This window comes from Metarhizium album, assembly GCF_000804445.1.
Source record: "Metarhizium album ARSEF 1941 chromosome Unknown scaffold_1, whole genome shotgun sequence".
In the NCBI taxonomy this organism is placed as follows: Eukaryota; Fungi; Ascomycota; class Sordariomycetes; order Hypocreales; family Clavicipitaceae; genus Metarhizium; species Metarhizium album.
The window spans coordinates 3,346,121-3,371,743 of NW_024467575.1; the positions used below are offsets into that span (position 1 = coordinate 3,346,121).

The 25,623-nt window shown below is 55.1% G+C and overlaps 7 protein-coding genes across 7 annotated transcripts; 5 read left to right on the plus strand and 2 right to left on the minus strand.

Moving 5' to 3' along the window:
* Window positions 1–2,434: 2,434 nt before the first annotated feature.
* MAM_00945 (Transcription initiation factor IID, 18kDa subunit) lies at window positions 2,435–2,991 on the plus strand (the record flags this gene model as incomplete). The annotated part of the gene is made up of 2 exons (XM_040819744.1): window positions 2,435–2,495; window positions 2,573–2,991. 2 exons carry the CDS (start codon window positions 2,435–2,437, stop codon window positions 2,989–2,991), a joined length of 480 nt encoding a protein of 159 aa, XP_040683009.1.
* Window positions 2,992–4,043: 1,052 nt separating this feature from the next.
* Window positions 4,044–5,237, plus strand: MAM_00946 (Integral membrane family protein; the record flags this gene model as incomplete). The annotated part of the gene is made up of 1 exon (XM_040819745.1): window positions 4,044–5,237. One exon carries the CDS (start codon window positions 4,044–4,046, stop codon window positions 5,235–5,237), a length of 1,194 nt encoding a protein of 397 aa, XP_040683010.1.
* A 566-nt stretch (window positions 5,238–5,803) lies between these two features.
* MAM_00947 (AAA family ATPase Pontin) lies at window positions 5,804–7,787 on the plus strand (the record flags this gene model as incomplete). The annotated part of the gene is made up of 4 exons (XM_040819746.1): window positions 5,804–5,947; window positions 6,091–6,819; window positions 7,014–7,345; window positions 7,655–7,787. The coding sequence occupies 4 exons, from the start codon at window positions 5,804–5,806 to the stop codon at window positions 7,785–7,787; spliced, it is 1,338 nt and encodes a 445-aa protein (XP_040683011.1).
* Window positions 7,788–9,675: 1,888 nt separating this feature from the next.
* On the plus strand, window positions 9,676–11,940 carry MAM_00948 (HMG box transcription factor; the record flags this gene model as incomplete). The annotated part of the gene is made up of 2 exons (XM_040819747.1): window positions 9,676–9,943; window positions 10,187–11,940. 2 exons carry the CDS (start codon window positions 9,676–9,678, stop codon window positions 11,938–11,940), a joined length of 2,022 nt encoding a protein of 673 aa, XP_040683012.1.
* A 769-nt stretch (window positions 11,941–12,709) lies between these two features.
* Window positions 12,710–16,765, plus strand: MAM_00949 (DYNACTIN ro-3; the record flags this gene model as incomplete). Its single annotated transcript, XM_040819748.1, has 1 exon — window positions 12,710–16,765. The coding sequence occupies one exon, from the start codon at window positions 12,710–12,712 to the stop codon at window positions 16,763–16,765; it is 4,056 nt and encodes a 1,351-aa protein (XP_040683013.1).
* A 1,078-nt stretch (window positions 16,766–17,843) lies between these two features.
* MAM_00950 (involucrin repeat protein) lies at window positions 17,844–20,523 on the minus strand (the record flags this gene model as incomplete). The annotated part of the gene is made up of 3 exons (XM_040819749.1): window positions 17,844–17,936; window positions 18,002–20,281; window positions 20,374–20,523. The coding sequence occupies 3 exons, from the start codon at window positions 20,521–20,523 to the stop codon at window positions 17,844–17,846; spliced, it is 2,523 nt and encodes an 840-aa protein (XP_040683014.1).
* A 1,744-nt stretch (window positions 20,524–22,267) lies between these two features.
* MAM_00951 (uncharacterized protein) lies at window positions 22,268–23,162 on the minus strand (the record flags this gene model as incomplete). The annotated part of the gene is made up of 2 exons (XM_040819750.1): window positions 22,268–22,831; window positions 22,908–23,162. 2 exons carry the CDS (start codon window positions 23,160–23,162, stop codon window positions 22,268–22,270), a joined length of 819 nt encoding a protein of 272 aa, XP_040683015.1.
* Between the last annotated feature and the right edge of the window lie 2,461 nt (window positions 23,163–25,623).

The following is a 25,623-nucleotide window of genomic DNA, read 5'->3' on the forward strand; positions in this document are numbered from 1 at the left end:
ATGACTGGCGTTTGCTCTTTGTGGGTTGGCAAGACCATTCGCCTAACAGAAACCAACATTTTACCCTTTCCCACCGTGAGCCACTCGGCCTGCCCGCCAGGATCGCCGGCGGCAATCCGCATTCGTCGACGGCGCGTGGAGTTTTCCCCTGCTATGGAATGGATATTGTGAATTGCCATTGTATATTCGAATTATCCATCTCACGTCATGCCCCAGCGGCGGTGTGCGTCGGCGCTGTTTGCCCAGTATGGCAATCTTCCGGTCTCGCGCTCGCGGCGGGCGGTGGAGGACAATAGTCGTTCCTCCACGCCTCGGTCGGCCATTGTTGTTCCCAGAGAGCGGTTCGCTTCCCAAGAAAATGCGACGGGGCAGCCAATTTAACCAATATACCGCGAGGCCCCTCGGTGCTGCGACGTTGCTGCGCTGTCGCAGGTCAACTGGGCCTGAGTCACATTCGGATGGGATTCTGGAAGCCAGACAAATCCCTGCAGGTTGGATCTCGGATCTGGAGCATGACGCAAATCGAGACTGGTACGCCGTAGTACTAGTTACTACATAGACCAGATACGGAGTACGTGGCTGGAGGTTGCACGGAAAGATCCTTTTCGACAATAAATACGGAGTAGGAGTGGTACGTGCAGAATGTACTCTGAGTTGAGCTGGGACAAAAGGCTCGGGAAGGTGACGTATTCACGTAGTACTTTGGTGCGTTTGCGAGTCTTGCTATCAATTCACGCATGCCTCTCGGCGCCTTTCAAGGGCTGACCCAGGATACATGATCCTTTGGGCCATCGGGCAAGCCGACCGTCTTTGGGCAATGGTCAACGGCGGCCAACGCCTGACTGAGATTGACCGCTTAGTATTGGGCTCACGTTTTCGGAGCCGTCACGCCTCGTTGACGGCAGCGGGCGACGCTGACGGCACATTGACGCCAGGTCAGCTGGGTATGTTGATGCACGAGAGAGCGTTTGGGTTCTTGACGAGACCATCCCCCGTTGGAAGCTACTTGCGGATTTTTCTTTTGAATTTTTTTTTTCTTTATTCGCCGTTTTCTTCGATAGAATAATCCGAAATTCGCGACAGGCTCGCATCTAACCCGGGTGTCCGAACCATTTCGAATTATAAACCTAACTCGTCACGAATTATCGTCTTGGTCAGTTTCTTTAACCACAAGGGTCGCCCGAAGCCGGCGCTCTGAGATCCATTGTGCAAAGTGGAGGCTTCGGCGGGGGTGGAAGTCGCCAAACCACCTCAAGCTCTGGTCAGGCCGGACAGCCCAGCCATGGCCATGTTCGCATCCGGACCAGTTTGATTTGATATTTGACAGACGGTCCGCCCGTCGCTGGAGCTTGTTCGTTTACGTGCAGTAACCCCTCCTCGTTCGTGTGAAAAAACTTCCGCATTCGCCACACTCCCGAGCAGTGAACAGGCCTCCGCCGACTACAAAGTCCATGTATCGTCGTAAACGAGCAATCTAGTTCATCAGGATGGAGGCCTGGGCAATCTGTCAGCGATGCTCGCGGCACTTCAGTCACGAGAGACCCGGCCACAGGAGTGAAGCATCGTCGAGGCTCTCTAGTGCTACTCACAGCCATGAGAACACAGCATATGCTTATGTACGGACTTAGTCGCTCGCCTATTCTCGCGCATTTCCAGAAGATGCCCATGACACTGCTGGTGTTAGCTGGTCCTGTTCGTCGTCCCATTGTCGACGCAAGGGCGCGTCAATCTTGAGGTTCCGGGGCATCATTGTGCCGTACCCATTTTTATTTCTGTCCATGATGCCCGGCGTGAAGTGGTGGACGTATGCGCTCGTGCAAATCAGGAGCAGGAGGACGAGGAGGAGCGATCGAAAGTTGAAGAGGGCCGACTGTGGTGGTCTGTTAGGGTTTGACAGCGTGATGACAGGCAGCGCGGGGGAGAGCAGGACTTGCCATGGCTGCTGGCGCTTGGGCGACAGAGACGAAATTGGCGATGAAGAGGACGAGCAGGCGCAGTGTTGGCGAGGCTGCGACAATGTTGTTTGGCCTTTCAGCCTGGGTGAGGCACCACGGGTACGTACCAGTGGTAGTTACGTTACGTAGCTTCCGGACGTCGACCACATCTGTGGGGAGGAGCAAAGATTCGCCGACCCGCGAGGTGGCGGCCCATCCATGCCACATCTTGTTGCCGACATACTCGCTCGCGCTTGCGTTTAAGCAGGCTGCGTCTGCGGAGTGAGTGTGGTGACTGGTGAGAACGTTGACAGAACATCTACCTGCTGGCTGTGCTGTGTACGTTTCTGCCGACATCAAACACAAACTCGGTCGCACCCGTGCCGTGCCCGTCCCGTCATCATCATCGTCATCATCCTCCTCGTCCTCGTCCTCCCCTTCCTCATCATACCACTCACTCGGTGCTCGCGTGCCCGCGAAACGGCACAAACACCATCAAGATGGAACCACGAGCACGAGCCGGCAAAAATGTCGGCAAGATGAATTTTTCCCACAACGAGCGTGCGTGTTTTCTTTGCACCGACGCTCCCTTCACCCCCCGCGGGTTTCGGTTTGCCCAGCAACTAACCCGCTCGCAGTCGCCCAGCTCCTCTACGCCCACGGCGACGTCAAGAACCCTCTTCCTGAAACAATTCGCGTGCTTGACGAAATCCTCACAGACTTCATGCAGTCCATCGCCTTTGAAGCCACCCGCGCAGCGCACTACTCGGGCCGCCAAAAAATCAAGTACGAGGACTTTGAATTCGCGTTCCGCAAGAACCCTGCTTTCCTGGGCAAGGTGCAGGAGGTGTTTGAGAAGCAGAAGGAGATCAAGAAGGCGCGCGAGATCCTGAGGGATGGCGAGGATGAGATCATGAAGGACGCGGCCGAGGAGGAGAAGAGGAGGGAGAAGGAGGGAGCTGCCGCCGCAGGGAAGACGAACAGAGCCGAGGAGGAGTTGGGCGAGGCGGACGATGATGCTGAAGCCGAGATGGATGCTCTGGGGAAGAAGAAGTGAATTTGCTTCTGGGGGGCGGGATGTTGGAAGTCTGGCATCCTCGGCATCAACGGTTAGCGGCATCGTGGCGTTACTGGATTTGAACCTGTATTTCATCAGGGCAGGGCAGGCACTCGTTCGTGACGAGCTGCGGAGTGAAGGACTGGCGCCTTTTACGCAGGCTTGCATGGCATTATACATATACCTATGGACCTGATATGGGGTATGAGAGTCTCTACCATCAGTCACGATGCCCATCCTCGATACGATTCGAAATCGCAATCGCCAGAGACCCCTGTTCATTCACCCGGAGCCCCGCCTCCGATCCGACTCCAACTTGCATGTCAACCAACCTTGCCGATGCGAAATCGGGCATGCCCAACCAGATGCCACCAACGCCAGGTCGGCGGTGACCAACTGCCCGTCCTTCTCCGAACTATTCCCAAGCCTGATTATACCCAAGCAACCGAGCGCTCTCGCCTCCGACTCGATGCTGCGGTGCCGCCAAGGCCCTGATCATATGCATCGGCTGCCAGGGCACTTCCGTATGGTTGCCTTCAACTCCACATGCTGGGTTGAAGGCCGCCCGACGTTGAAACTGCCTCATTGGGACTCGTGGTAATCTGGACTAGGTTACGCGGAGGCGATGGCGGAACTGGTTGCTTAGGACCAGAGCCGGTGCCGGTGCCGGTGCAGGCCGGCCACTCGACTTGCGGCCCGCATGTGCAAGCTACCGTATTTTTCTCCTCTTCTTCTGCCACGGCTCTTGTGGTTCGATATCGTCAAAGGGAGTCTTGTTTCGAGGAGCGTCTTCAACTTGCACCGGCCAAGTTCCTACAGTCGGGTAATGGGAGCCCTCGCTGCGGACAACGAGCTCCCTTCCCATTGACAACTTGATCCAAACAACATCCTCCCGGCGGCTCTCGCGTAAATGAGCCATGGATCGACGACCGCCGATGACGCCCGCGCGCGGGGAAGCGGGCAACGTCTCCAGCGACACAGCGTCGCGAAACAGCTTCCGAGATACTCGGGTACCTCGCGGACAAGGAGGCGACAAGCCGCAAGCCGCTGAGATGCCAAGGAGCCTTGGGGGCCTGTCCCCAGATGCGGCCCTCAGCGGCCCATCATCACCGATTCCACTGGGACGACACGGCGCGCGGGGCGGAACACACGTCGCAGCGGAAAGAGCAGCGTCGCCGCAGGTTTTGGAGGGCAAACAAGCCGGCTGTGCTTGTGGCGACGTCGCAGCTGTTTGGCGCCACGATGAACCTGAGCGCCAGGCTCCTCGAGCTGGAGGGCCAGGGCATGCACCCCGTGCAGATGCTCCTCGTCCGGCAGGGCGTGACGTGCGCCTGCTGCCTGGCGTACATGCGGTGGGCGAGGACGGCCGACGCCCCGTTTGGCTGCAAGGAGATCCGGTGGCTCCTCGTGGCGCGCGGATGTACGGGCTTCCTGGGCATCCTGGGCATGTGGTGGTCGATGATGTACCTCCCGCTGGCGGACGCCACCGTCATGACGTTCCTGGCCCCCGGCGTCGCGGGCTTCGTGTGCTGCTTCGTCCTCCGGGAGCCCTTTTCGCGGCTCGAGCGGCTCGCCACGCTCGTGGCCCTCGTGTCGTGCTCATCGCCCAGCCGGGGGCTCTGTTTGCGACGCCCTCGCCCTCGCCCTCGCCCTCGCCCGAGGAGCGGCTGCTGGCCGTGGGCGTGGCCCTGCTCGGCGTGCTCGGCGCCGCGGGGGCCTTCACGGCCCTCCGAGCCATTGGGAAGCGCGCGCACCCCCTGATATCCGTAAACGCCTTTGCCATGGTTTGCACCGTCGTGTGCGTCGCGGCCCTGGGGCTCGGCCCCGTCCTGGACGTCGCGCAGCCGTCTCTGCGGTGGGTTGCGCCCGCGAGCCCGAGGCAGTGGCTGCTTCTGCTGTCTCTCAGCGCCCTGGGCTTCGTCATGCAGTGTCTGTTGACGGCGGGCCTGGCCGCCGACAAGTCGAACCGGGCAAATGCCATGGTCTACACGCACATGCTGTTCGCCGCGAGCTTTGACCGCTGGGTATTCGGCCACCGCATGGGCCTGGTGAGCTTTGCAGGCTGCGCCCTCATCTTGGGCGGTGCCCTCGCCGTGGTTTTCGTCAAGAGCCCCCCGCCGCCGCTGCCAGGGGCCGACGACGCGGAAAGGCAGGGCAACTTGGCTGGCGAGGCTGAGGGGTCGCCCATGCTGCTTGGTGTTGTTGCTGGGCACGTCGGGAGTGTGAATCCGGCAAGGATCAGATAGACCAAGGGGTATCGTGTCGCCCCCGAGCCGCGCTTGGATACCGAAATATAGAGAAACTTGTGTCTCCCACCCCTCCCCGAGTCTACCAACCACCACGGCGTATAACCATGAGAAAGTCGTGCCAATTTGAGCGTCAGCAATTCTTAAACTTCCAAAACACCCTCGGAAGATTTCATGTTCGAACTACATCGTAGCAGCACCTAGGTAGTTAGTTGATATTGGAACCCGCGCGGCGAATTGCGCACGTTCGTTCGTCGTACAGGGTAGGTGGCTCGCAGGAACGGCATCACGTGACGACAGCGCGCTCCAGCCTCGTCGCGACGCCCCCAAGGAAAACCGGCAGCTGTGAGAAGGCTGCGCCGCGCGTGTACGGAAAAGACTCGACATCGAAACCTTGCAGCAGCATCAACGAATTGACAAGGTCCTCTGTCGATTTACGCGCTGTCCCGAGCTGTATCGAGGCTCCCCCAGCAGCGAATACGAGAAGGAGGGCAAATTTTCTTGACCAACGACAAAGGACTGCTTGCTCCAGGCATCGGCATCGGCATCGTCGCCAGAGCGCCAACATGGTGCAGATTAGCGAAGTCAAGGGCAACAAGCGGGACAACCGCACAGCAGCTCACACACACATCAGGGGACTTGGGCTGAGGTCTGATGGATTCGCGGAGAAGAATGCGGCCGGCTTCGTGGGCCAAGTTCCAGCCCGAGAGGTAACTGATTGAGCCCCTGTTACAAGCTTTCGTTGAAGTTGGTGGTGATGGGCTTGCTGACCCTCGCCTTCTCGCTGCTTTTCCCTCGGCGGCCTTGCGACTAGTCGTGCGGTGTTGTTGTCGATCTGATTCGAAGTCACAAGATGGCCGGTAGAGGAGTCCTTCTCGCGGGAGGTCCTGGGACGGGAAAGACGGCGCTCGCGCTCGCGATCAGCCAGGAGCTCGGAACCAAGATCCCCTTCTGCCCCATTGTCGGCAGCGAAATCTACTCGACCGAGGTAAAGAAGACGGAGGTGCTGATGGAGAACTTTCGGAGGGCAATCGGCCTCAAGGTCAGGGAGACGAAGGAGGTCTACGAGGGCGAGGTCACGGAGCTTACGCCAGAGGAGGCCGAGAACCCGCTGGGCGGCTACGGCAAGACCATTAGCACGCTTCTCATCGGGCTCAAGAGCGCCAAGGGCCAGAAGAAGCTTCGCCTGGACCCCAGCATCTACGAGGCCATCCAGAAGGAGAGAGTCACCGTCGGCGACGTCATCTACATCGAGGCCAACACGGGCGCCTGCAAGCGGGTGGGCAGGTCGGACGCCTACGCGACCGAGTTTGACCTCGAGGCCGAGGAGTACGTGCCCATCCCCAAAGGCGAGGTGCACAAGAAGAAGGAAATCGTGCAGGACGTGACGCTACATGACCTGGATGTGGCCAACGCCAGACCACAAGGCGGTCAGGACATCATGAGCATGATGGGCCAGCTCATGAAGCCCAAAATGACGGAGATTACGGAGAAACTGCGCGCCGAAATCAACAAGGTCGTCTCCAAGTACATTGACCAAGGCGTGGCTGAACTCGTCCCGGGAGTGCTGTTCATTGATGAAGTAAGTCACAATCCATTCTCGTTCCATGGCGCCTTGACACTCTGTCTTTGGTTTCCATGTTTCACTTTTCTGGAACAACGTCAAGGGCGATCACGGGGGGAGGGGAGAGGAAGAGGACGAAGAGGAGGAGAATAATAAACCCCCCCCCCACGACGGCGCCATTGACAAGTACTCATTAACCACATTATGCCTAGGCACACATGCTCGACGTAGAATGCTTCACTTACCTCAACCGGGCTTTGGAATCGCCGATTGCACCCATTGTGGTGCTGGCGTCAAATCGCGGAATGTGCACAATAAGAGGCACCGACGACATTGTCGCCGCCCACGGCATTCCAACAGACTTTCTCGCCCGGCTGCTCATTATCCCTACTGCCCCTTATCAAGCCGACGAGATCAAGCAGATTGTGCGGATACGAGCCTCCACCGAGGGCGTCGCTATCACGGATGCGGCTATTGACAAGATTTCGGATCATGGCGTGCGCATCAGCCTCCGGTATTGCTTGCAGCTACTGACCCCGGCAAGGTATGTACGGGCATGGGCATGGGCTTGGGGATCTTCCTTTCTGCATTCTGCGCCTTGTTCCCTCCCTCTCTCTCTCTTTCTCCCCCCCTCTCTGTCTGTCTGTCTGTCTGTCTGTCTTGTCTTTTTTTTTTGTTTTTCGAGAACCCCTGCTTAGGCGGCCGCACCCTTCTTCCCTGTTGCTTCCCTCTTCCTGCCGAGCGCTCCAGTGTCAAGTGGTCCATGGGCCTCCGCGAGTGGTCCATTGGGAGGATTTCCTTGGTGGGCGTGGACTCGTGTCTGAGACATTGTCGCTGACAAACAACACAACAGCATTCTTGCAAAAGCCAACGGCCGTTCCCAGATTGACGTCGAGGACGTTGGCGAGTGCGAGGACCTGTTCCTCGACGCTCGCCGAAGCGCTTCGCTATTGAACAGCGAGGCCGGACGTGGATACATCTCGTAGTGTAAATTTTGTTGAGGTGGTTTTTTTATTATTTTTATTTTTTTTTAAAAAAAATCCAGTTCGAGCTGCATCCAATAGAAGCTGCTCGTTGCCGTGTTGCCTAGTATTTTGGAGGGGAAAGTCAAAACGAGCTGGATTATACTTTTGGTGCTTTATGACTGGAGATGGAGAGATGGCGTCGGGATAGGGCTTGATTTTGGCTTTTTGTTCCCCCATCACCCCTTCACATCACGCTTTGTACTTTCTGCGTCCTTGCCGCTGCCGGGTTTCCCAGAGGCAGCAAGCAGCGACTGCCAAAATCAATTCTACGCGTCAAAGAAGCGAGGGAGCATGGCCGAGGGGATTGTGAGATCCAGGAATACGCGTCTCGATACAGTTGTGCAGGCGACAAGTGACCCAGGTACGAGACATGCAAGACACAATCAAGAAGGCTACGAGACTTTTTGACGCCCATCTTGTCGAATAGGGGATTCATTGGCTCCCAGCTTCCTCCCCGAGTAATGGCATTGCAGGACCATTCTTCTGCGAGGCATCGTCTACGACGTTGACTGCGCGGCCGAGACATCCAGGGGACTCTGTCAGATGGGCCGCCACCAGCTTTGAGCGTCAAAGTGCCTCGCTGTTGGCTGCCTAGCCGTCTCCCCCAACCAACAGACACGCCCAAACACCCAGTACCTCATAATCACACCATCTCCACGCAGCCCCAATGTTCCAATCTTCCACGAGTGACCAGGGGGGGTGCACACTCGCAGAGTTGGATCGTCGAGAATTGGCGCAGATCCAGTATCACGTGCAGGAGTCTGTTGAGCCGAGTTCAGATGGCCCGTCGTCTTTGTCTCAGGCATTGGGCATTCCAAACGCCATCCAACTTACATTCCTGTGGGGGGTACTGCGTTTTGGCCATTGTCGCCCTAGGACGAGGCTGGGGCGGGTACGGGGCGGACGAGGTCTTCATGTCCAGAAAGCCACATAGCGGCAGCTTTGGATGGCGTTCTAAAATCCGCCGGTTCAAGCACGCATACAGGGCAGACCGAGAGAGCGAGAGAGCGAGAGAGAGAGAGAGAGAGAGAAAGGAAAGAGAGAGAGAGAGAGCGAGGTGGTGTGAGGCATGTCATGGGCAAGCCCTTGCTGGGATGCCGAGGATGCCAGTGCTTCGCCCGTGGAAACCAGAGTGACCGGACGAGAGTATGTGGGTGCGGTTTGCTGTTGATTATCCGCCGTGCTGGCAAGTGCATCATGACCGTTGGGAGTCCCTGGTCCCTTTCCGTTACCAGTTTCTTGGGAGGAATTCTAAAATGAAAAGTAAGAATGATCAAGTGCCGGTGCTCCAGGAGGGGATTCGTTGACGTCTGTAGGGGTTCTCGCCGGACAAAGGAATAAGCTCTGCCTGGATCCGATCTGACAGGTGATCGAAACCTTCTCGCAGAGCTGGGGCAGCCCGCCAAGTCCACACTGGCGGTCTCCCGAGACATGTACGAGCTCCCACTGGCTCAGAATGCGAAGCAGTCGAGCCAGATAATGGCGACCAAAGCCAGCATGCCTTGAGCTTATCCAAAGGCGGGTTGTCGGCGAGCCAGTTCTCATTGTCAACCGTGGTAGGCCTGACACTCGCCCAACGTCGTAGAATACCAGCGAATATTCCCTCTGGCAACAGTCTTTCCCGCCATTCCGAATTTCGAGGGTGCGCCTTCCCCATTCTCTTATTACCCCCAAGGTGTCCTGGCTGTGCGTCTTGGCCGTTTTCTCATGTTCTCTCCCCTTACCGTGGATTACATCACGACCCCGAAATAACCTCAGAGGTCGGGGCCTGGTGTAAGCCGGGGCGCAACTGGGTAAGCATCCTTGCCCACCCCCCCTCTCTCTGTCGTTTGCCCCCATTCGCCGCACCATGACCGAAGTACTATCCTTCGCAACTCGAGACATGGAAACCGTGAGTGCTTCTCTTCGTTCTCACATTAGTCTCCAGAAGCCCTTCGGAAACAACGGAGGCTTCACCCTGGCATCAGACGGGAGACTATCCCCCAGCCCCTATACGCCGGGCTCTGGGAGGAAGAGAGCGTCGACCGTCGGTACTGCAGATGCCGGCCGCGGCATGTTTGAGCCACTCAATGTTGGTGCTTCTAGTCAGGATTGCTCTCGCGATATAATATGTCTGTGTACGCCGGCACCCAAGATACCCAGACCAAGAAATGGTGAGTGAACGTGCCAGCCGTCAAATTTTGCCACAAATTTCTTAGCACTTGTCCAGTGTTTCGGGAGGCTTGCTACGGAGTATTTCTGCAAAGCCGTACTATCCCGAGATGGATCACATAAAGACTTGTGTGTGTTTGTTGACTTCTACCCCCGCGCGGAAAGTTGAGTGCGTGTGTGTCATGGCTAACTGACTTGTTCCGTCCTAGCATTCATTTTGTATCGCCAGCATCATCAGTCACAAGTCACTGCCGAAAATCCCAAGCTTTCAAATCCAGAAATATCCAAAATTATTGGTGACAAGTGGAAACACGAAAGTGATGATGTCAAGGACAACTGGAAGAAGTTGGCCGAAGAGGAGAAGCAGCGACACCAACATCAGTATCCAAACTACCGGTACCAGCCTCGGAGGAGTACGAAGAGTCAGAGCACATGGACGAGCACATCACCCACGGATGAGCACGGACGATGCCCGAAGTGCCATGGCCGTTCGATTTCAACTCCAAGGACCCCCTCAACGCCGTATTCCACCTCACCGGCTGGAAATTTCACGCTGCACTCTCAATCTCAGCCACGGTTAAGGCGGCTCGACACGGCTGCCTTGTCTCGTCGATCAAGCTTTGAGCAATCCCCGACCAGTGGAATGCCTTTCCCTCGCCAGTTGCCGCCCGTCCGGGACGTTGAACCGAGCGAACCGAGTTCCCCTGAGAGCAAGCGGCGACGTGCGAACGGTGCGGGCGGATACCATGCCATCGCCGGATCAACGGGAGCATACACAACTAGGCCGCCTCCACCTCCGGATTTGGGCCGCACGCTGCCGGAGAGCACTGCTGGTCTGATGAGGCATTACGTGGGGACGACACTGCCAGACTTGGCCAGCCTCCCGAGGTCACAAAGCGGTCCTATGCCGCCGCCTCTGCGTCCTCCAGCTTCCTCCGCGTGGTCACTGGACAAGGAGCCTCTAAATCGTCGACACAGTGGTTTTGACGAATCCCTTCGGTTGCCACCGCTCCAGACGTCAATCCCCCCCTCGCCTTCGAGGTCGCCGGCGTCGGAGGGTAGGCATGTAGGCATCCCGTCAACAAGATTAAATGTCTCACCAAGGAGGAAGCCACACTCAATCAGCCAAGAGACAATGACGATGGAGGAACCACTTTTGAGTCAGAAGCTTGGCATTTTGTCCACCATCACACGGCTGTTGCCTCCAGAGGGTCGGCACGGGCCCCATTGTGACAAGCGAGGGGTATTCATCGCTGTTGAAGGCAATGTCAGCAAAGAACTCCTCGAAGAGACCGGCCTATCCATAGAAAAAGCCTTGGCGGCAAGTGGCGACGTTGCCGTCAAAGTGTGGGCAAGCGAATCTGATGTGCTGGAAACGGGACGGGGCAAGGCCTCTGGTGAAACCGACGGAGGAAATGATGGCAATGCGGTGGATGGCCTGCTGACAGAATACTTTGAGACCATTTTATCTTGGCGGCGGAAGTCGAAGCAGATTACCCGTTACGTCACAGGCGGACGTGCTGGCGGGAATGTGCAATACCAAGACCAGGACAAGGACTCGAAGGTGGTGCAAGCCCAATCGACCGAGGCATGCACCCCGAGAGATGATGGGAGATGCTCAACGAAGGCGTCAAAAATGCCGGTTGCTTTGGTAAAGGGTGGTTTCAGTCTGACCATTTCAGACAAGTATGCTTCCGCCATGGCCATGGCGGACAGATACAGCGCGGTGGATCACTGGCAATGGACAGCCAGTTTTTGGCGCGGAATCGCGAGTCCTGACCTGGTTGTTCATGTACAGGAAAGCCGGGACGATGCCAACAAAGCAGGCGTTGCGGACATCTCGAGAAGCATGGGGCTGCTTTCTGTAAGAGTATTGGCAGGGCAAGGCCTGGACGAAGCAACGGAGCGCAGGATGGCGTTCGAGGTGATGGAATGGATGAGGGAGGCATCCTTCCGAGACTAAGTCTGTGAGAGCTGGAGACATGATTCAGCTTGCTCCGTTGGTGTTGTCGTCTGAAGGAGCGCCCATGACATTATGGAGAGAAACGACGCTCCATGTGGTGATATGACGGGGAGAAAAGCCGCGTATGCCGAGGAAGAAGGTGACATGAGGGCAACTCGATCTCGTCGTGCCATAGGCATGCTGAGAAGAAGGAAAATTGATTTTGCCAGAGTCTGACGGACACTTGGTTGGCATGCACCAGACAGTTTTGAAATTGACGACTCATTTTGGGGTAGCGTTAACCGGTTATTGTGCCATCTGTCAAACCGTGAAGGCTAATGTGTCGTAATGTACTTAATGTACTCCGTACAGCAAATTGGCTTGGGCTGGGTGCGTGATTTGGCAATCTTGTTGGTCGGTCGAGGCGCGATTGAGGACGCCCAAGTGCTCTAGATGTGGTTTCACACTGGCGGGGACCAGGCCAGGAACAACAATGAATGGCAGCCTCAAATGTGAGGCCGGACCTCAGATTGTGGCGCGGCGCGTCTAACTAAGAGCACTGAATGGATGTCCCACATGCCCACATGCCCACATGCCCACACACGTGCACGCAAGTGTGTGGCCTTCGACCCCTGGCGCCGACACTTCTTGTAACATAATAACTAATATTCGTCTTCGATATTCACAGCGTCGAGTCGTCACCAGTGACCACCACCACCAGCACCCATCTATCTAACTCGGCAGGCTTCGGCTCCAAAAATGCTCCGACGTACATCTTCTCTCATTCACCATGCCGGACTTTAAGCCTGGCCAGATAGTCCAGCTCGGTGACGGCCGCAAGGCCACAGTTCGATTCGCCGGCCAGACAAGCTTCCAGGTTGGCGAATGGATCGGCGTCGAGCTTGAGGACAAGACTGGAAAGAATGACGGCAGTGTTCAGGGAGTCAGGTATTTCGATTGCCCCGCGGGCTATGGCATGTTTGTCAAGCCCATGATGGCCACGATCATTGCGCAGGCTCCAAGTACCAAGCCAGTCGTCCGCAAGCCAGCCCGTCCAAGCAGCTTTCACCCGGCATCAGTAAAGGCTGCTCCCAGCGGGGACGTTGCGCTAGCCAAGAGGAGGAGTTTGAACGCGCCCAGTCCCAGTCCAGTTCCCAAGTCTCGTCCTACCAGTCTTGTGAGGGTACGGCCAGGAGTCACACCCCAGCCTTGGAGCTCGCTAACAGCCATGATGCAGTCTCCCATAAAATCGCCAACCAAGCAGCTCGGAACCGCATCCAGCGCTTCCGCTTCTCGAACGGTTACCCCATCAAATGCACGAGTTCCGTCAGCATCCGCGGTTGGAGCCGCTAGAGCCAGAACATCCGTCGGTGGACAACGAACCTCAATGGGACCGCCAGCTGCCCCTGCTTTGCGAACAACACGACTGTCGTCAATATCCTCCGCGACAGCCCGCGCCAGCGGAGCTCATACCAGGTCTGCCAGTGGAGCTCGCGGGCCTCAGTCTATGCGCGTCGTCCCACGACCGGACTCCGGACGTCGACCATCCGCCGATTCACAAGCGGGTCGTGATAGTGGCTCAGCCGATGATGCGAGTCTAGGTTCTCCTATGAAGAGCGATGGAGAAATTCTGTCGCCGCAGCCCACGAGTCCCGTAACAGGGAGGGCAAAGGCCCTGGAAAGGATTGCAGCTGCTACGTCTCCCGGGACTTGTTCTACTCCAGCATCTTCAAATCGAACAACTGCACCCGTCACGGCACAAAGGTCTTCCCCGAATCCCGCTTTGAGTCGCGAAAATGAAGACTTGAAAGCGAAGCTCAAAGTGCTTGAACGGAAGCGCCTCGAGGACAGAGACAAACTGAGCCAATTGGACAGGGTTCAGAGTGAACGAGACAAATTTGAAGGCATTATCCAGAAACTTCAACAAAAGTACCAACCTCAGCAACAAGAGTATGCTGAGCTGCGAAAACAGATGAAGGAAGCCGAAGCCAGATTTATATCCATCGAAAAGGAGCAGGCGGATCTCGAGGCTGAGCTTGAACTGTCGGTAGTCAACCGGCAGATTGCCGAGTTGGATCTTGAAGATTCGCAGTCGCAGGTAGAGGCGCTGAAACTGAAAACAGAAGAGTTGGAGCTCAAGATTGAACTTCTCGAAGCCGAGAACTCTGACTATTGCAAAGGAATGTCACCGGAAGAACGCGCCAGTGCCGGCTGGATGCAGATGGAGAGCGCAAATGAGCGGCTACGTGAGGCCTTGATAAGGTTGCGCGACATAACCCAAGATCAAGAGAAAGAACTGCGAGACCAGATCGCTGGGCTTGAGGAAGATGTCAAAGAACTTGGGCCAGTCAAGCTACAATACGATTCTACCAAAGAGAAACTAGCCCGATCCGAAGAGGCCGTTGAGCAGCTCAAGGAACAACTCAATGACGCTCTTGGAGCCCAGAGCATGATTGAGGAATTGTCTGAACAAAACATGGATATGTCTGCTGTAATTGAAAAGCTCAGACTGGAGATTACAGAGCTTGAGACCCTCAAGGAGATCGATGACGAACTGGAAGCGAATCATGTTCAGCTGGAGAAGCAGATGCAGGAAGAGTTGGACATGAGAGACGCTGTCATTTTAGAGCAGACGTCACGGGCTGCAAGACAACAATCGGAGCTCGATGATCGGGCTCACACGATATTACGATTCCGAGAACTGGTGGAAAGCTTGCAAGCTGATCTGGATGACATGCGAGCCTCACAGGCTGTGACCGAGGGCGAATCGGAAAAATTGAATGATGGCTCAAGGGCCATGATGGATTTGAACATGAAGCTTCAAATTTCTGTCGCAAAGGCACAGGTCAAGACAATTGATTTGGAGCTTCGCCATCTTGATGCTCAGGAAGCAGAGCAACACCTCGAGATTGTCAAGCTATTCCTCCCCGACACGTACCAGGAAGATCGGGACTCGGTTCTCGCACTGCTCCGCTTCCGAAGGTTGGCATTCAAGGCAAACCTTGTAAACGGACTCATCAAGGAGCGCATCAACGGGAAGCCTCAACCGGGCCACGAAGATGACGTGCTCGCTGGGTGTGACGCTGTTGACAAGCTGGTGTGGGTGGCGACGGCGTGTGATCGCTTCATCAACGACATTAGTCACTGCACCACTGAGCAGTTCTCGGCATACCAAAAGTCGTTGCTCGAGCTTGAACCGGTTGAACGAGCGTTAAATAGCTGGATCGACAGTCTCCGTCGTGATGATCTCAAGGAAAAGAAGTGCGCCGAAGAGCTGCAACGAACGATTTCCCTCATGTCACACTTGGCAGAAGTGCACATCTCTGATGGCCTTGCCAGCTTTGCAAACCACGTGTACATGTCTTCTTTAGTTGTGCAAAGCCACCTCGACTCGGCCGTCGTAGCCTTCAACACAACAAGAGCCATGGTTCAGCGAGCAATCCCCCCTGAAACTGAAGGCGATGAGATGAGCCAGCTTTGGGCGAAGAAGTTTGACACGGTCATCACACAAACAAGAAGCGCCAAGGTCATTGCCGGTAAAGCGGTCCGTGCCTTGGAGGATTTGAAGACGCGTTCGCTCTCACCACTCCCGGATACGAAACCGGTTTTTGAGCAGTGCGAGCACGACAGCCGAGAGCTGGCACACATGGCCCGGGTTATTGGCAACCGTGTTCACTTGCTGCTCACCCAAGACGAGGGACGTGCGGAGCCGTTCACTCACGGGGAGATTCAGAATGCCATTCACCAATCCGTATTGGATGCCACCTCTGCCTCTGAATCGGAAACCTTTTCCGCGTATCTTGCCAAGCTGCGCAAAGTCACTGGTCAGATCAGCGACATAGCCGCCCTAGCAACGGACCTTGACCAGACTGAAGAGTTTGACGTCCATCTAGCGCCGTGGGAATTGCGATCCCAGGAACTCAAGACGCTCAAGACGGTGCCTGCCGACGCTGAGGAGGAGCTGCGGCGCCTTAGGGAGGAGTACCACGAAGCCCGGAGAACAATTGCTCAACGGGACGAACACCTCAGCACGGCCGTTCTCAAGATTGACACGCTCGAGTCACGCATGCGCGATGCCCAGACCAATATTGAGCGCATCGACAGTCTCCAGAAGCAACTCGAGGCGTCCGGTGAACAGGTCACCATTCTCAAGGAGGACATTGAGAAACAAGACCGAGAGCTCAAGGGCCTAGAATCCGAGCGCGACAAGTGGGAAAAGATTGCAAGCGACAGCCGGGCCTACGCGGACGGCGCGGACGCGGCTGGCACGAGGGCCGGCCAAGAGAGGGCCGTGGCGACTGCCCGCGAGATGGACGCCCTGAAGAAGGACATTGAAGGCCTGCAATCGGCTGTGCGGTTCCTGCGAGAGGACAGCCGCCGGGCGCGAGTGACGGAACAGCACAGTTACGACTGGTTGGCAGAGCCGCTCAGGAAACCGACAAGTAGACGCGAGCAGCGCAAAGCACTCGTCGTCGCCGAGGGCAAGGACGTCCTAGGCGAACTCGTGAGGATGGCCACGACGTCCACCGTCTTTGACTTTGGCGCACTGCCCAAGGACAAGCTCGCGTGGAAGCCTGCCAAGTCGACGCCTCAGTACCTCGCCGCCAAACAGATGGAAGACTTTGCCGCCTGGGACACCTGGCACCGCTCTGTTCTGAGGAAGTCATCCATGTTGCGCGCGCCCGATGCCGGCACGGCCCGTCCTCGGAATCCAGCCGCGCAGCTGCAAATACGACTCCCCGGGCCGGACGGCAAGATGAAGACTGCGCCCGCGCTTGGCCGTGACGTCCAAGTCGTGGGGTCCCGGGAATGGGAGGCACTACAGAGCAGCAGGATTGCCGTCTAGTCCAGATGGCGCAGACGGCATTCGGCTGAAAGACCTGCGTGGCGTGCCAGGTCATCCCGTGTACCCCCTTTTTCTGTTGTACTTGTATATACCATGTGACTATCCGAGCTCCGATGCGCCGGAGACGTTTGTGTTTTGCACATGTGTCATCGCCCCTGCGTGCGGCAGCCTGTCATGTTTGTACGCATTGTATTCTATATTGTAGAGTCGAGCGATTTCAATTTTACGACAGAGACGCCCTGTAACTAGAATCCCCAAGCGGAGGTCCCGTTGGGTTGACTACATGACGCATGACAAGATGCAATATCAAGACACTTTGCCGTCAAGCTTCGCGGGACATGACTCGCCGCAGTGGCAAACCCAGTGGTATCCAAAATATTCCGCCCAGACGGACAAATGCCGCACAAGATCAGTCCATTAACTCAACTCACAATGCCGTCCAACAAAGGACCAAACCATGCAGGCCACACAAAAGGATGGGACGGACTATGCAGCACTGTCAACGCATCTATTCCTACTGCAACCTCTCTAGCCTCCGAATATATATCTAAGAAGAAAGAAAGAAAGAAAGAAAAAAAGCCAAAGACATGAAAAGAAAAGACACCCAAGGCAACGACACCTGCCCCCTGTTTTCCCAGTCGCGGCCCTCCTCTTCATTTTTCTCTTCTTCTCGTCATAACTTTATACGTGACCCAGACTAGGGAATGAAAATAATCTAACAACCCAAATGTCCTTTATCTATGTTTCCGACACAGGCATAAAAAAAAAAAAAGGAAAAAAGAAACAAAAAGAGGGAAGTGAAAGCAGGCTCTAGTGCCTTGACATGCGTACAAAGAGAAATGTATGAATCCAGACACAAGATTGTGGACAAACACTGCAAAATATCCATGCTCCTTGTCTGCTTCTGTTTCTTTTATATCCAAGAGCGACATTTTGAAACAACGTCAATGGCCCAATATGCAAAAAGCCCACAAGATCAAATCCAATGTCAATAATGGTGGCGCAAAGAAAATATACAAAACAAGGGGTGAATGACATGGTAGAAGCTGTAGAGTCGGGCTATGCACTGTGACCTGTTCTAGCGTGGAGTAAGAGAACTCTTGCCAGGCCCCAAATTGCGCTTTAGTTTGCTGAGCTCTTCTTCCAACTTGCGGTACTTGAGGCGTTCCTCCTGTACAACTGTTAGTATGCGAACACCCCCCCCCCCTGCCGACTACGAGTGTGGTTTGTACGCACCTTTAGGTCATCCTGGAACCTCTTTCGTTCTTCCCTCATCGTCGCCCGGAACCGCTCGCTCAGCACTGATGCGCCAGCTCCTGGCCTGGACCCATCGCTTGGAGTCCTGAGTCGCTCGTTGTCCAGGTCCTCCTGTAGTTTTGCCATCTTCTCTTGCATATTATGCAGCTCCTCTTTGAGCTTGTCCTTGACTCTTAGAGCGTCGTCCAACTCGCCTGTTAATCCAACAGATTCGCTGGTGATCCTCTGACACTCGTCTGTCATGCCCTGAAGCTCCTTCCTGAGTTCTTGGTCCTTTCTTCTGAGTTCGTCGATGTCTCCTTGAAGCCTCTTGATCTCCTCCTTGAGTTTGTCCATCTTGCCGTCCTCCCTCAAGGCTGCGACATCCGCTGCACGCTCTGCACGGGACCCATAAGCACCGTCTAGTTCGGCTTTGGCAACAGTTAAATCGAGTTTCAGATCAACCATTTCTGATTCCAGGTCGTCCACCTTTCTTTTTGTGTCACTAATTTCCTGTTTCTTGGCCGACAGTTCAACCCGCAGGCTTTGGACGGCTGTCTCTGCCGCAATCTTTCCTTGGGTAAGCTCTTCGATCTGAGCATTGACTGTGGCGAGTTTGCTTTCGGACCCTTGGTTTCCGGACTCTGCAGCTGCTAAGCTGGTTTGAGTAGCCTCGAGGCCCTGCTCGAGTTGGGTGATTTGAGCCTTGCACGCTTCAAGTTCTAGCGTGACAGCTTCAGAGCGGTCTGCGGCCTCCCTGGCCTTCTCAAAGTCGGACATCATGGTGGAGAGCTTTTCTTCAGCGTCCTTGCGGCTCTTTTCAGCGACGTTGAACTGCTGTCTGGCTTCCTCGAGATCCCTCTGTTTGCGCTCCAGCTCCTTGTCTTTTTCGCCGTCCGACTTGTTGAGCTCCCGCTGCTGCCTAATCTGTCGCTTGAGGACATACTTCTGGTCTCTCAGAGTAATGGCTTGCGCATGGATGCGCTGCACCCTGTCAACGAACGACCCCAAAGAATACGACTCCACAGTGTCAAAGTCTTCATCATCAGACATATCGTCCTCTGTGATGCCTTTCTCGATCTGGCTTCTCTTGCGGTCATCCATGCGTTCTTTGGCTTCCGCGAAGCCCGTCTGCATCGAAACCCACAAATTAGCTAACATGGGGCCGGCATCATCGTGTGCCTTGGATGGAGAGTTGGCGCGTGCGACGTGGGAGTCGACAGATCGAATTGAATCTTCCAGGTATGACATTTGACCGTTGACATCCGAGTCGAGTGGTAGCTGTGTTGGCGTGTAATGAGGATCAGACGTCATAAGGAGATCTCGTAACTGAAGATTCATGGCCTCGAGACGCTCTCCCATTCCAATTCCACCCGCGAATGTGTCTTGCTCGGCCTGAACGGCAACTAGACCACTCTCGAGATACTCAAGCTGAGCATTGAGCAAGTCTGCGATTTTGAAGTCTGGGGTTGTAGATACCTGAGGCGGCTCATCATATCCTTGGTTGATCTCTGGATTAAATCGGACAATGGTGTCTCGCATGGACACATTGAGCCTTCGAAGCCGTTTCAACAGGCCATCAGTTTGAGACCGTAAGTATGAATTCTCCTCGCGCATACGATCCAGTTCCACCCTAAGCTGATTCTGCTCACGAACTGGAGACTTGAGAGGAATCTCAATAGCATTCTTTCTTGGTCGATCAACTCCATCGAGATGGTAAGCGCTCGGGTCATCGAAGTATGTGTCATCGCCAGCCTGATCGAGACTATTTCTGCCGTGCGAGTAGGTATATAGGCTTTCGGGGCTTCCGGGGATACCGTTCAAAGGCTGTCCATTTTGAGGTGCATTCTTTTTTCTGCTGGCCTTGTGAGTTAGTTGGAGGATGGCAGCGGTATGCTCGACGATTTTCCGATGGGGAATCAACAGTCGCTTTTCCAGATTGAGCAATTCCGCAGCTAGCTCGTCGCACTTGCGCTCATTCTCAATTCTCTCGCGTTCAGCTTCTCGGTTGTGCGGCTCGTCATTTTGACTGAGGGCGTTGAGTCGAGCCATGGACGCCGTGGCATCTCGATATTTGGATTGTATGGCGAGGTTGGATCTCGTGGTCTCTACACGCTGGGCGAGGAGCGCAGCTTGCTTTTTCAGTTCGTCCACTTCTTCCTGTGACAAGATCTCGTATCCCCTGCTATCCGAAAGAGCCGTCTCGGTGAGCAAGTGGACTTGGATTGGATCTTTCAAGTCGACGCGTGCTGACCGCGGTGTTGAATTCGGGTCCGGTGCCTACAGTGCGTTAGCACCATGTCCTCACGAGTGTTTCCCCAGGGAAGTCATGGATACGGGCACAAGTCTCGGGCCCTCTCCCGACTTCTTACTTTGTACTGCGGCACAACCTGCGCGAATTCAGTCGGATTGCCATCCTGTGCATATGCTTGGGGTTTGTTGGCAGGATTCGAATTCTGTGATGACAGGCTTGCGGCACCGTAGTCATATGGGGTTCTACCCGTCGGGTAGTAGCCGTTCATAGTATCAACCGGTTTGTTTTAATACACCAGTCCGCGGATAATTGATTCATGAGCACATTGGGAGAGGAGGACAAAGAAAAGATGAGAGGAGGTCGGGTTGCGGGAACAAGAGAAGCCGCGCTAAATCGCCATGGAGTTCGATGTTTTTCGGTTGCTGCGAGGTAGACAGGGGAAGAGCTCTGGTGTGTTCTGTTGATAGCAAGTCGCGGTACTCCGTAGCTGTGTTATGGGAAAACCAGAGACAGGTCGAGGCACAGAGATGGGAGGCAAGACGCTAAATACCTTCCTTGTCAGCAGCAATGCAAGGTCTAACTAAGCACAGGTGCAGGATGATCCAGAGAGAGAGACAGGGAGAGAAGGGGAACCGAAAGAGTTGAATTTTTTAAAGAAAAAAAAAACAAATTAAAGGGCCGACAAAGGTGGTGATGGTACGTACAGGTAAGCAAGGAGAGAAGCGCAGGATGGCAGGAAAGGGCCGTGGCACGATGATTCGGGGCTGGGAGGTTGGACTCGAGCCTCGGGGAAGTTGGGGTTGGCATTTGGAAAAGGAGGGTGTCAAAAGCGAAGCAAAAAGGTGGTGTCCAGATTGGGCCAGGAGCCACACGATAGGCGGGCGTGCGGCTGGAAGAGGGGGCCCTGGGGACGGAGACCTGGGGACCTGGGGACCTGCAGGGGCCGGCCGGAAACAGCACAGCAGCTGATGATGGCTGATGACGGGCTGACCAGACGGGCCAATTGACGTAAGCAGCCCAGCCGACCATGCCAGTTGCTGCTTTCCTTTTCCAGATCTACATTTTCACTCCCCTCCATGTCCAGACTCCAGACCCTCGACAACCAAGCTATTCGAGACACTGATGGCCTTCTCTCTCAGACGCCTCTCGCTACGATATGGAGAGAATGAACCCTGCGTCTCGCCGGCCCAAGACCTTGACCCGGTGGGCAAACCAAAAAAAAAGGTCAATCGACGGTGTTTCTACCCGAGACGAGCACATTCCCCTCTCTGGCCATCAACCAGCTGTGCAAAGGAATGCGCAAATTCTCCCCTGTCGCTTACTCTGCGCCGCATCCAGTCATTTACAATTCGGGCCACGCTCTCCCGCTCCCCAGCCTGGTCCTGTGTTTTTTGCCGCCATGCTGTTTGCCTTGCCAAGGCACGGAAGATAAGCTTGGTGACGCCGTGGACAAATGCCGGGCTCAAACGCCTGTAATGCTACACGTCTCTGTCCGTTGCAACGTCGCTCCGTCGCGTCATCAGCAAGATTCAATGACTCTCGGCATCGATGCTCGATTTGGCACAGAAGTCTGCTTTGGAGCGTGAAAAAATTCCCTGTTGTTTTCCCAGAATCCCGAATCTACAGCCGCGTAATTACTGCTCCAAGCAACGTTACTTCATACCCGTACTCCGTACATTTTATGTTTGTCCAATGGTCCGGCAGCCACAATTGCTAGGTGACTGATTTGTGCCCAGCCACGCGGAGTACCGGCTGAAGTGTTTTGCGCATTGCCGCCTTGCAGTCGTCTACTGACGCGTTGATAAAATGCCACGAGCATCATTGTGGAATCAGCCTGTGTCTGCTCAAAGGGTCCATTGCCGGGCGTGGCTTGCTGTTACGAGGGAATGGCGCTCGAGTAAGATGCGTGGCCCATGGCAGAGTTATGTTTGATTGAGGATGCAAAGTGGCTTGCCAACTTTTGCAGTAAAACACGAAATTCGATCTACATGTCATCATCGTCGCATTCTATTCTATAAAGCCTCCCGAAACTGGTCTACAATCTGCTGCCCCATGGTTCGTCTTCGTTCTGCGTGCTGGCCGTCAGAGGCCGGAAGACTAGAAGACACGCCAGTGGCCGAGCCGTTTTCTCCTTCCAGACGTCGGCGCAAACCCTCAAACTCGGCACCACGTCTGTGAGAGCGAAGTCCCACCATCCACCCTGGCAGTCGCCACGTCACCAGGGAGGCAGGTATCAGGCCTCCCCGCCAAGCGTTTCCCACCGCCCAGCCAACAAAGGCACCGAGCACCGAGCCGGGCCATTCTAGCAAGGACAAATGAAGAGCAATAGCGTACTGGTACGATTTGTCAGACAAGGTAAGACCAGACGAGTCGCTCGATTGGATGTTTTGTGACGTTGCCACTCGGTATTTGTACACATGGGGAACCATGGAGTGGTACTGGGCCAGTAGGGCAAAGACGATTGGGGTTGGGCCGGCAGGCATGTAGTTGAAGAAGCCTGCTGAAAGTGGCCGCAAGACGCCCATGAGGAGGGGAGGAATGATGGCGGTGAAGAGGGAACAGACGACGACGAATGACTGATGACGCTGTTAGACTAGACTTGATGCAACGACATGGTGCTTTTGGTGACTGGCGCTACGTATAACTACTCACGGCGTATTTCCTCGACCCCCACATGCGCTCAACGACTCGTAGGTTATACAGCGACATGGCTGCAAACAGCACCTCGGTCGAGTTGGTATAGCACAGTTGATAGGCGAGCAACCTCCAAAATTGTCTATACTTCCACAAGTGTGTGTCGATGGAGATGTAGAAGTAGTGCTTGACGTCGAGCATGCTGGCGCCGATGGAGGTGGCGACGAGTCCGAGGACCAGCAGTCTGGTGACGGGGGCGTTTGTGAAGGTCATTGTAAGTAACGTTTGGCCGTGGCCGTGTGATGTTTGTTGCAACAGGAGCTCTCTGCTCTGCTCGACGTGACGTGACGAGACGAGACGAGACCAGACGAGACGAGGGCGCCGAGCGACTCAGTTGTCGGCGGTCGCAATCGAGATTGTGAGGCGGTGACCCGTTTAAGCCGAGGGTGCAATGGTGGGAGACAAGGCCCGTCGCACGACTCTGCGCGCATGCCGTCACCGTCACGGACTCTCAGTGATGGCTTGGGGTGGAAGTTGTTTGCTGGCAAGCGAACATTGACATTGGACAGGCCGAGACACGTGGGATGTGACCGTCACGTGCCACGCGAAAGCGGACAACCATGGAATCCGAGAAGCGATTTGGTGCATGTGTGGATTGTATTCTTGTACAAAAAAATAGACAGGACAATGGTTAATGAGCTGGACCGATTGGCATTTGCAGGAAGCATGTTATCGCATGGCTGTGTGTCTGTTGAGCATTGACGATTGGTGGTGGTGCAGGTAGCATCTTGTTTGTTATTTACAACGATGAAGTCCATGTGACTGCTGGATTCTCCGTACTGCCCAAGAACTTCTTAGCTACCTGCTACGTAGGTACCTAACCTACCTACTTACCTGGTACCTAGGCACGCGCGCGGTCCCTGTTTCTGAGGACAGCAGAACTATCGCAAGACAGGCCAGAAATTGTCATGAGCTGGTCAAAAGTCTGATCAGCTGTCTTGTAACTAACTAATAGCTGACGAGGCTGGAAGTACGTACGGAGTACTTGGCTTACCTTGAAGTAGCTATACCTTCAAGCACTGAAGTACTTGGGCACCGGGCAGGTAGTCGGTACGGTAGTACTGGCCATTGTCAAGCCGCGACCTGCCTGGGGCTCGGTGCACAGTTCACACCAACAAATTGACGAATCCACCATCACACATCACATTTGGACCTGCGGAGCACGCCTCTTCTCCTCGTGACTATTCTACCTTGATATGCATACATCCCCATTGATGCTTCGGGAAGCCAAGACTTGATTCAACCTTGTCCCCCATATCCCACCGTCTTCCTTGGCCAATAAACCGAGCCCACATCCGACCGTCACATCCTCAATCAACAAGCCGGCTAGCTCAGTCACGAAATGACTAGGCCATTCTCTGCATCTTGAGCAATTCTCCAGCTGATTCGTCTTGCGACTCGCACCGGCAAACTGTTGCTCCACCACGAGCGGTACATTGATACATTTCCAACACCTCTCGAAGCGACCGACCTACCGCCAGGCAACACCAGTTTGCTTGCCGGCTGCCGTGTACATCTTGGGACTTCCCATCCAGATAGCCATCCATCTACGGATTCGACTGCCCTTTGGTCTGGGGCGTGAAAAGTGTAGCCCATGAATTGGCCCAGTCCATGATAAAAAACAGGACACGGGCATCGTCAGGGCCTTTTCGTGCCCGCCTCAAAACCAGGCACCATGCCCTTGGCCAATGTCGGCTCCATTGTCTTGCACCATATCGTCTTTCTCACACACCTGGTTTATATTAACCTCGCCTTCTCCCATGCCGAGCCGAGCCTCCTTGTCATCTTCTATTTCATCTCCAAGCTTTTGGCTCGAAGACCCGAGGATCTGGATCCGCCAACATGGCCTCCAACCACGCCCAAGTGGTGAGCGATACCAATACGCCCGGCAACTCCCATGGGTGCGGGCACGAGACCCCCGATGATGGGGGCCAGCTTGGCCTGTGTAATTCGCCTTGGACAGCCCCAGCCCCAGTCGGTGGCTCCAACAACGTGTTCGGCGCCGACGGCCCAGTCGGTTGTCTCACACCCATTCAGCTTTGGGAGATGCGTTCCATCCACGTGGTAAAGTATCTCTCAAAACCGGATAGCATGCTATCAATGGACCTACTTTGCAATGGTATGATATAAGGAAACACCCACATCTGTCGTCTCGCTAATCACGCCTGTAGACAATGGCTGCGGTTGGCATAGCCAATGTACTTCATTATGGTGAGAAATTCCAGGAGGAGGCCCCAGAATGAAACAAGCGCTAAGCTGGCCACAGCATACCATCAAGCGGACTGGGTCGTCGTTGTCGGCGTCTCGTTTGTGCCCAGAATATCCTTCTTTTCCTTTTGAATTATATTTTCATCTCTTTACGTGTCTATATGCGCACTGGAAGCTGCTCGTCCACCGACCAAGTCGAACGGCGATTGTATGCTTGGACTTTCAACTTCTATATCCCTCAGTATCAAAGCCACACTGACACACGAAAGTTTGTCTCGTGAGCTTGCCCGACCTCCGTAGCTTGGCTCGAACTTACGAGAGCATAGCCGCCATAATTTTCATAAATATATGCCAATTCGGCGTTCTCCATTGTGGAGCTTGGCTACTGCGAGCTATGGACGTCTTGTTTGAATCTACACTGGCTTCGGTGCGGTAGCCAGCACTAGTCTGTACCTCATCCTGTGGA